This window comes from Triticum dicoccoides, chromosome 2B (assembly GCF_002162155.2).
Source record: "Triticum dicoccoides isolate Atlit2015 ecotype Zavitan chromosome 2B, WEW_v2.0, whole genome shotgun sequence".
NCBI lineage: Eukaryota > Viridiplantae > Streptophyta > Magnoliopsida > Poales > Poaceae > Triticum > Triticum dicoccoides.
The window spans coordinates 189,257,469-189,267,448 of record NC_041383.1 but is presented as its reverse complement, the minus strand read 5'-3'; the positions used below and the strand labels follow the sequence as shown (position 1 = coordinate 189,267,448).

Here is a 9,980-nt window from a genome sequence, read left to right as displayed (position 1 = left end):
AAGTCAAGCTGTCGCGTGTGTTTGAAATCTGACCGTTGGACACGTGTCAGTTCCTTAGTGACCCAGGGTCATTTTGGACAAATCAGGTCGGGTTGCCTCCTGGCTATAAATAGCCCACCCCCTACACCATAAATTGGTGGCTGCTCAGAGTTTGTGCATGGCTTTTGTCGTTTGAGAGCAACCCACCTCCGAAGCCTTTTGAGAGAGAATCCTTGCGAGGACAAAGCTCAAAACACCCAAAGCCAGAGAGTGTTAGGCATCACTAAAGTCTTTATGTCCGCGTGATCTGAAGATTTGTTACACTTGAGGACTATGAATCCTCCAGCCGGTTAGGCATCGCGTTCTGAGCATCCAAGAGTCATTGTGGATTGCCGGTGAATGAAGTCTGTGAAGGTTTGGAAGTCTCCCTTGAAGACTTACCAGAGTGATTGGGCGAGGACTAAGTGTTCTTCTCTCAAGGGGAATAAGGTGAAGACGTGGTCTTCTGAGTTGAATCTCAGCCTCCCTAACTAGGCGTACAGTTGTCACAGCAACTGGAACTGGTCCAACAAATTCCTTGTCCTCTCCGAGCAACTGGTTCTATCCTGCCTCTCTCACCTTACTTACAATTTATCCTCGTGAAGTCTTTGCCTACTTGCCTTATATGTTTGACTTCACTGTGTGAAGATCGTTGTCTGTTTGGCTTCATACTATCCTCCATGCTGATCCAATCTACCTAGCTGCTTATAGTCTTTGTGCTTTCATTTCATTGCTTACTTGACTATGGCTTGTCTAGTGTAGTCTACCTTTCGCTGCATATCAATGGGGTCATTTCTATCGTTTGTCTTTGAAACACCCATGTTTTGAAGACTTTCATAGAAATCGCCTATTCACCACCCCCCCCTCCCTCTAGTCGAATACTAGCACTTTCACTTCTTATGATGTGCATTACCGAGAGGGCCTAGAGATACCTCTTCGATACTCGGAGTGACAAATCCTAATCTCGATCTATGCCAACCCAACAAACACCTTCGGAGATACCTATAGAGCATCTTTATAATCACCCAGTTACGGTGTGACGTTTGATAGCACACAAGGCATTCCTCCGGTTTCCGGAAGTTGCATAATCTCATAGTCGGAGGAATATGTATTTGACATGAAGAAAGCAATAGCTATAAAACTGAACGATCATAATGCTAAGCTAACAAATGGGTCTTGTCCATCACATCATTCGCCTAATGATGTGATCTCGTTTATCAAATGACAACACATGTCTATGGCTAGGAAACTTAACCATCTTTAATCAATGAGTTAGTCTAGTAGAGGCTTACTAGGGACACGGTATTTTGTCTATGTATCAACACATGTATCAAGTTTCCGGTTAATACAATTCTAGCATGAATAATAAACATTTATCATGAAATAAGGAAATATAAAATAACAACTTTATTATTGCCTCTAGGGCATATTTCCTTCAATTTTATGGGACCATATAAGCGAAGTTTGGCCTCTCCATGCGAAGGAACACCTCATGTATAATGGTAAGGAATGGCTATTGCATGTATTAGATGGATGCCCGAAGGACCTTCGAGGTATGGTCATAATGCTTGTATGGAGAATTTAGAGTTGTGGAATTTGGCTCATGATAAACATGTTCCACAAGAGATGTTATGGTTGAGTTTTTGGACAATTATTGGAAACCTATTGTGCAAGCAAAGCGATACTCCAGCAGCGAGATGATTAAAGGGAACGTGACTATTGATATGGCTCCGATCAAGGTGAAGGTGAAGCCGTCGCTGATCCCCGTGGCATGACCTCCTCCACTGGTGGATCGTGTAGCCCTATCGGTTGATGGGTCATTTTCTTCTAATGATGGTTCAGCTGCAAACATCATGATTTTGAGACGTGCTAGTGGCACGGTGGTGTTTGCAGCCTACCATGTGGTTTTCAAGTGCAATGATGGGTTGGAAGCAGAGATTCATGCACTCATGTAGAGCATGGCTCTGGCCATCCAACACTCAGAATTGCCGATTATCGTCCAGTCAGATTCTTCTAAGGCTCTAGCGATCCTATCGAGTGATAACCTTTTCAGGTCCGCCTATGGTCATTTGGCAGCAGAGATCAAAGCTCTTCAGGAAGAGAGGGAGTTTATTCCACAGAAGCTCAACAGGGAACATAATAAGGTAGCCCATTAGTTGGCTTGTACATATGAAGTCTTGTACTGTAATTTGGCTCCTTAGAGGTCCGCCGTGTATCAAGGAGTTATTGCCTCTTGATTGTAATAACCCTATAGTTATGGAACAAAACTCCTATTTTCCCCACACAAGAAGAAAAAGTGGCTCTTCTCCTTAAAAAAACTAGGAGCAAAGAGCGAGTACATGAATGCACAACCTAGTGCCACGGCACACCTTCAACATCATACATCCATACCGCTGTAGTCCTGTACAGCCATGCATTAGGCAGGCCAAAGGTACGGAGAAAATCTGATCGGAGTAGCCTCACAGTCCACACACGATCGAACTAGCAGCACAAGCCAGGAACTTATGTTTAAAAAAAAACCAAGAACAGTAGAACACCCACGCCTAATTAGACGCCATGAGCCCTCACGCGAGGCAGCCGAAGCCACTCCAAGATCGTCAGCGGCAGGATCAGCAGGGTGAGCCGCTGGTCAAGGCTAGGCAGGTGAGGAGGCGGCTGCGCACGTCCACGAGCAGGCCGTTCCAGGAGAGGCTGGTCGACATGGCGGCGGCCAGGAAGGAGATCGCCGCCGCTCTCAGGGTCCACAGGGCCGCCGCCGCCGCGGTGACTATGCGATCCAGAGATCAGCACGAGCAGCAAGCGCAGTGGCCCCCCTGCGACGCCTTCTTCTCCGACCACTTGCGCGACGACTCCACGCGGCGTTACCACGCACCTGTACTTCCGGTCGCGCCGCCTGTCGTCGTCGGCGGTGGCCTGCTGGGTCACCTGGACCGCAGCCTCCCGGCGCTGCCGCTAGGCCTCAACCTCAGCTTCCATGGTTTTGCTGGCTCATCTGTGTATGATGCCACTAACAGTGCTGGCGCTTCTCGTAACCGTCCTTTGATCCAACCGCCGCCCGCTGACTCCTCTGACTCTCGGGCGCGTTCGTCTCCCCCATTGGCGGTGATGCTGAGCCAAGAAGGTTCACCGGCGGTCGACGCCCTGGAGAACGCGGCGTCGTTGGCAGGCGCGCCACACATGGGGCCGGAGGGCGAGAGTGAGGCCACCTCCTTGCTTGGGTGGGGTGACGCGGCCGCCACGCCGGCGTGCGCGTGGTGGAGCGACGTCCTCGATCAGGGCACCGAGGGTAGCGGCTGCGTCGGCGAGCTGTGCGCGCCGGCCGGGCACGAAGGAGGCGACGTTGACGTGGCGAGTATGCCGGCTGCGGGGTGGCTGTACGAAGGCTCCGGCGACCAAGGAGTCACATGGAGCGGCAAGCCGGTCGGCGGCCAGGAGACGCATCTCTACCACCAGCGGGACGGCGAAGACATCGCCTTGCCATGGTAAGCCGTACACGCATGTATCTAGTAGAGTTCGAATTGTTCATCATCTGCTAAGTGGCGATCCGTGACTGTTGCAAAATGTGTTCAAGTGATCTGTATTTGCTTTCGCAGCATGGAGATCGAAGGATGGCATGGGAAATGGTTCGATGAGGAGCCAATTTTTCCTTAGAAAATAAGAAGCTGAGGATTCATAGTAGGGACAATCCGATTCGTCTGCATCAAGCATGTGCTAATGTGCTCGTTCTCTGAATTCCATAATCAATTTGGCGAGAAAATCTCCAGACTGTTTCAATGTGCCTGAGCTTATTTTACAGGACAGCTTCGGGCAATGTTTGCCCAAAAATTTGACGAGAAAATTAAGCATGATTACAACGACTTTAATCCAGTTAACAGGAAATCCCACATGGAAAATCAACGAATGGGGGGAGCAGTGCTGCCAAGTTCAGACATGCTTACACGAACCACGGTTACTAGAACATCAATACAACAGCAAATCCCAGCAGCAGCACCTCTGCAAGGGTCTCTCATCACCAAATCTAGGAACGAGCACCCATGAGGGGCAGACGGCCAAGGCGAAAACTTACGGGCACAGGAAGGGCAAGTTATGGGAAGGTGGATTATCCGACAATACTGTACTTGAATAACAATAAACATAGGCCATAGGCTACACCACATGATTCTTCGCTTGCGAAAGGAAGACTGGACCCTTTGACAGGGGATGTGCCTGTGATGCGATGTCGACAAATATGAACATGGCTGGGGGCTCGGAGGCCTCGACGCTTTCTTAGCTCAACTGTAAGTAATACGATGATCTTCTCAGCTCAGACCTCCATGTAATATTCAAAGAAGCCGCCTAGCTACTCCACTAGTCTTGTATATGCAGTTCCAGTTCCAGTTCCATTCCATAATCGGACAACAAGCAGATCACCATCCCGAGTTTACTTGAAGGGGGCAAACAGAATTGATGAGTTATGCCCACCGAATCCGAATGAGTTTGACAGCGCCACCTTTACTTCGCACCTCTCCTTCTCTGCTCCAACTAAAACGCCCACATCCTGTAGCCAAGATTGAGATCAGAACATTCATTGGATGAAATGAGCTCTAGTGATATATTACTGCAAATTTTGTTCATTCATATCCTAGCTTATTTAGTGCTAGCAAATACTCCCTCTGTCCCATAATATAAGATGTTTTTTAACACTACACCAGTGCCAAAAAACGTCTTACATTATGGGATGGAGGGAGTAATAAGCAAATCTGGTGGGGGTCAATATAGTTAAGGAGACAGGCTTCAATCTATGCAAGATATTTTACCAACCAAATAAGAGATAAGTCTAAAAGAGGTCCCAAAGGTAGATCTACTGTGGAAAACAATAATTTGCAACAAGCTTACCACTACTTTTTCTGGGTTCTCCAAATTCAGATTTGGATGGACCCAACCAGTTCTTATAGCCTGCAATGAACAACAGAACAAAAAGTAATGAGTAATACAACCATGATGATCTCGCATTAACAATTGTAGTAACATTAAATGAATGACGTCTATAGATCTTCTTGGAAAAGCTAGAGAAATGTAGTATCATGCAGATAGAATCTGTTGCTCGACACTTCAACTTTTGACTTGCTAGTTTGTAACTATTGTTCTCATACAGACCCAGTTCAAATGTTATACACGAATGATCAATGATGTAAGAAATAGCTATGTAAGCAATAGGTTGTCTATCTCTATCCTTGCTAGATATACTGGTAATATTGTTACATTTCACTAATTCCAACAGATGCAAGCTTCATGTTTCTGTCTACATCTACTACCAATTGAACTAGAGATCAGCATATTGGATCAATATTTGAAAAGACAAAACTAATGTGGGGACAAAGAGACATGATTCAAGAAATCCATAGTCCTTAATGGATAATTCAAGAAACTGAAATTTTGTCCAAGTAATAGGATAAACGGATAAAACTATAGCAAACAAGAGCTCCTTACTTGTATACAAGCAACAGCTTCTATTCCGCCAGCTGCTCCTATAAGATGCCCAGTCATTGATTTTGTTGAGTTCACCCTTAGCTGCAAAAGGATATGTGTATAATTTATTGGATGTGATTCCTGAAGTTGCTAAAACATTCTGGCATCAGGTAATATATACCTGAGGGTTCTGGCCGAAGCAACGAACTATCGCTTCATACTCCTTCAAATCGCCTGATTGTGTAGATGTTGCATGCGCATTCACATAGTTAATTTCTTCCCTTGTTACCCCTGAATCAGCCAGTGCCTTCTCAATGCAGAGAGTGATCCCCGTTCCTGATATGGAGGAAATGTGATGTTGGAAGATGATATTTCGGTAAGAAAATGGAAGAGCAAGACAAAGTTAGAATGTGTATTTTCACCTTCAGGATGCGGCTCAGTCATATGGTAAGCATCGCATGTGAAGCTTCCACCAAGAAATTCAGCATATATTGTTGCACCTCTTTGCTGCAGAACATTCACCCAGAGCAGAAAGTGTTGAACAGTTGAACATTAGTATCAAGTCAACCCAACTGAAAAATAACAAGCAACAGATCCATATGACAGGGATTAATGCAAAAGTATGTATAGAACCTTAGCATGCTCAAGTTCTTCCAATACTAGCACGCCTGCCCCTTCTCCCATAACAAAACCATCACGGTCCTACAACACAAAATATACGCTGTTAAAATATGGCACGATGCAAAAACCAAGCCACAAAGTTCATTTCAAAAAAGCCCATAAGCCAGCAAAGCGGCAGTGTGTTTGGATAGCTAAATATAGATAGTTACATTCGGTCCGCAAACTGATCTTGAAAAGAAAATAGCCGGCTAATGTGCATGAAGCAAAGTGTCTAGCAACATCGATTTTGTAAAGCAAAGTACACTAACCATATCCCAGGGCCGGGAAGCTTTTGTTGGGTCACTGTTCCTCTGTGAAAGAGCTCTGCAGGCAACAAAACCTCCCAATCCTGCATGAAACATCTTAAAGTCTCAAAACAGCGAAAATCGGGATAAAAAGTGGGAAACTGAAAAGAGACAACGACGTTGTTGGAGTTAGAATAGAAATTGTCCTTTCTAGTTTTAACAATTATCAGGATCACATACCAATTGGGATGAGTGGCGCATCAGAACCACCACAAAGCATGACATCCTGGAGGATTTGAAAAAATTATTAGAAAATGCGTTACTCCCCCATAGATCATAAAATCATGGAGTTACTTACAGCCTCCCCTCTTCTGATATGGTTTGCTGCGTTGAGGATACAAAAGTTACTGGTGGCACATGCAGTGGAAATAGAGTAATTTGGCCCCATCCAGCCCTATGAATAACAGAAAATATAGCCATCAAGAACTATAGTCGTTTTCCTTCTTCTGTTTTGAGTATAATAACTATGGTCTTAACCATGCATGAAAAGATATTGTATATTACCAGATCCATTGCAAGTATTGCAGAACCCATATTAGTAGTAGCAAAGGGAACACAAAACGGGTTCATTTTCCTGTAAGAAACCCTTAACGCTTCAATCGCGTCATTAAATACCTGCATGATATTATATCGTAACTTGTATGAAATTATTGGAAAAAGGCATCTGTCAAAAAATAATCATCATTTTAGAGATATAACTATATTAGTACAGCAGGGAAATCCACACCTTCATGCCGCCCATCGCAGATCCAATGAGAACCCCACATCTGGTTTTATCCAAGTCATTCCTGACTTCTTCAGTGAGCCCACCATTTTCCAATGCTTTCTTACCAGCAGTTATCAAATACAGCATGAACTTGTCCATTCGCTTAGATAGCTTGGGTACAACCCAACCTTCGGTAGAGAAGGATTTGATCTCTCCTGCAATTCTCTGTACACAAATCCACATGTCAATCCCTGAAAGAACATATTCAACTAGATTGCAACAGTGATCCTGCCTCAACTGTACATAAAGGAAGTAAACCATCAGCCATGTATTACCGTGGGGAACTTGGAGCAGTCAAACGTCTCAATCTCGCTTATTCCACTATGACCGTCAAGAAGGTTGTTGTAAAACACATCAGGATCATGACCCAGTGGCGTCACTACACCCATGCCAGTGACGACCACTCTCCTTTGTTTAACATCAGGTCTCTTCTTCTCGACAATTACCCTTTCAGGCTGCAAGGCAACAGACATGGCCATTCCTGCAAATTGCAACACATTTCGTTAGACCCTTGCCTGCAATTTTTTAAGGGAGAAACCCTCCTAGTCTGCTTGAGCCAGCACATGTGACGAACAACCGGCAGGCATAAGCAGACAAGTGACATTCTCGACAGACGCACGCATCTCAAACACTTCGTCAAGTGCCTCATTTGACACGCCATGCCACATCCACTCCTACACAACTTAATTAATGCTGGAAGAAAAATATTGAATGACTGCAGTTTTTTTTGGCTGATTGGTGGATAATCCAAACTGGGTTTCCTATGACAATAGTTTTCAGGTTTCCTTAAGTCTTTCATGCACTTCCTCAACTTCAAACTAGCTCAAGCTCTACACTTTGTGGTCAAGAGTCAAAGCCGTGTGTCCTGTGCTCATAAGGAATGCAAACAAGCAGAACTAGCCAAAGCTAAACGCAGCATTGTCGATGCAGCCAATTTGCAACAAACGTATGGATCCCACTCATATGCGCATAAGCTGACAGCGAGACCAATATCACACATGAACCACTGATATACAGCTCAGTTAATGCGAAAAGGAAAGAAATATTGTAGGACTACAGTTTCTTTGCTGATTGGTGGATGATCAAAATTATGTTGCTTATGACAACATTTTTCAGGGTTTTGGAGTGTCACACTTTCAGTTAATAACCTCAGTTTTTATAGACTAATGCTATGCAATCTCATTCTGTTTACAGGCTCTCTAGTCAAGAGTCAAATTCCCGCGGCGTATCCTCATAGCAAATGCAAACAAGCAGAGCCAGACAAGATAAACGAAAACAATGCCGATGCAGCCGATTCACCACAAACGTGTGAATCTCGACAGCGATACCAAAAAAAACCACATGAAATATCCTTGGCACAAAACATGGAATATCCTCCATCACCACACGCATGACGAGCGTAGACGCAGAATGTGACACCATGGAACGGGATTAAACCCGCACCCTGACCCCGGGCGATACAACCGATGCTCCGAAATTGCACCCGGATTCGCGCGTACGTTCGTGGCACGGTCCAAGCAAGAGCAACAAGGGACAAATGCGGGAGACAGGGCGCGTGCGAGTCTCACCAGAGCGCGCGGACCCACGGCGCCGCGCCCCGAGGGGGCGGCGGTCGAGGCCGAACATCGCGCCGGAGCCGGCGTCGAGGCACTGCGTCTGGCGGTGCTGCTGGCGGTGGTGCTCGTCCGCCCCGCAGTCCGCGTGCGCGCCCGCGGCGACGAGCCACGCGCAGAGCGGTGGCGCGGCTGCCGCCATTGTCCCTCTCCCCCGGCGATGCCCGCTCCGCTCCCACGGCCTTGCGGATCCCGCGGGCGGCGAAGGGCGCACGGGGCGCTCGGATTCCGCGCGGAAAAGAGCGCCGCTCGTCGGCCGGGAACGTCGGAGGCACGAGATGCGGGCGGGAGGGCTCGCGATTGGAGGGGGTGGGCGGGCGGCGCGTGGCGGCGGGAGCGGGGAGCGGCGCGGCGATCTCACGAGGAGAGGGGGCGGGCTGTGCGGCGTATCGCGTGGGCGGGAGCCGACATTGGCTGGCAGATAGTCGTGGCGAGGGAGCGAGGTGAGGCGTGGAGTGGAGGCTGGGCTGTAGTGTGGTGTGGTGTTCCGGAGGAGGAAGAGGAGGGGGTTGGGGGGAGTTTAATATAGGAGGAGGAGAAAATCTGGTGATTTTCCAATTTTCTTCACTTTTTCTCCAAGCTCTTTTATTTTTGGAAAAGGTCTCCACGCTTTATGTTATAGATAGAAAAATAATTAATACTAGTACAAAGCTTGTATTGCCTCTGGCTTATGTATCTTTAAATATAAATGGTCTGTGCTACGCGTCATCCTGCTGTTCTTTTGCAAATACTGACCGGATCGCTTTTCGTAGGGTCCCCTTAAGATGGACTATGGCATTCCCCTCCCCCGCAAAATGGTCTACGTTGCAAGTCGTCACCCCGGGACATTGCATGTGTTGCGAGCACAACGCCGTCAACATTGCAAAGACGTCATTGCACAACATTGTTGGTGTCATCGGAGTTGTTGTTGCAACACTGGCGATGTTGTGGTCGCACATCGGAGATGCTGTGAAAAGCACCGCCCACATTGCTGAAACCTCGTCATGGTTACAACACCAACAATGTGATGATCGCAACACCGATGACGCTGCAGAAACACCACCCACGTTGTTGAAACCTCCGTCGTGGCTGGAGCACCGTCAGTTTTCGCTGAAGCAGAGTCGCCCCTTTTTGTCGTTGCGTCCGTGAGGGATTTGGACCATCGACGTGAGAAGCCGGAGCAACAACGCC

The 9,980-nt window shown here is 47.0% G+C and overlaps 2 protein-coding genes across 2 annotated transcripts; one reads left to right on the top strand and one right to left on the bottom strand.

The window, feature by feature from the left end:
• Positions 1–2,570: 2,570 nt before the first annotated feature.
• LOC119362983 lies at positions 2,571–3,717 on the top strand. The gene is made up of 2 exons (XM_037628273.1): positions 2,571–3,500; positions 3,612–3,717. The coding sequence occupies exons 1-2, from the start codon at positions 2,575–2,577 to the stop codon at positions 3,667–3,669; spliced, it is 984 nt and encodes a 327-aa protein (XP_037484170.1). The 5' UTR covers positions 2,571–2,574; the 3' UTR covers positions 3,670–3,717.
• Positions 3,718–3,886: 169 nt separating this feature from the next.
• On the bottom strand, positions 3,887–9,303 carry LOC119362982 (3-oxoacyl-[acyl-carrier-protein] synthase II, chloroplastic-like). Its single transcript, XM_037628271.1, has 13 exons — positions 8,766–9,303; positions 7,473–7,678; positions 7,159–7,362; positions 6,936–7,046; positions 6,730–6,825; positions 6,612–6,657; positions 6,396–6,475; positions 6,100–6,168; positions 5,889–5,973; positions 5,648–5,802; positions 5,488–5,568; positions 4,894–4,953; positions 3,887–4,555 (listed from the first exon to the last, which is right to left on the bottom strand). Exons 1-13 carry the CDS (start codon positions 8,950–8,952, stop codon positions 4,439–4,441), a joined length of 1,497 nt encoding a protein of 498 aa, XP_037484168.1. The 5' UTR covers positions 8,953–9,303; the 3' UTR covers positions 3,887–4,438.
• Positions 9,304–9,980: the final 677 nt, after the last annotated feature.

Coding starts and splice junctions, on each gene's coding strand:
- LOC119362983 (XM_037628273.1), top strand. CDS start 2,575: ATGAGCCCTCACGCGAGGCAGCCGAAGCCACTCCAAGATCGTCAGCGG. Junction 3,501..3,611: donor GAAGACATCGCCTTGCCATG/GTAAGCCGTACA, acceptor TTGCTTTCGCAG/CATGGAGATCGAAGGATGGC.
- LOC119362982 (XM_037628271.1), bottom strand. CDS start 8,952: ATGGCGGCAGCCGCGCCACCGCTCTGCGCGTGGCTCGTCGCCGCGGGC. Junction 7,363..7,472: donor ACTGCTCCAAGTTCCCCACG/GTAATACATGGC, acceptor ATTTGTGTACAG/AGAATTGCAGGAGAGATCAA. Junction 4,954..5,487: donor AAGCTGTTGCTTGTATACAA/GTAAGGAGCTCT, acceptor TGTTCATTGCAG/GCTATAAGAACTGGTTGGGT.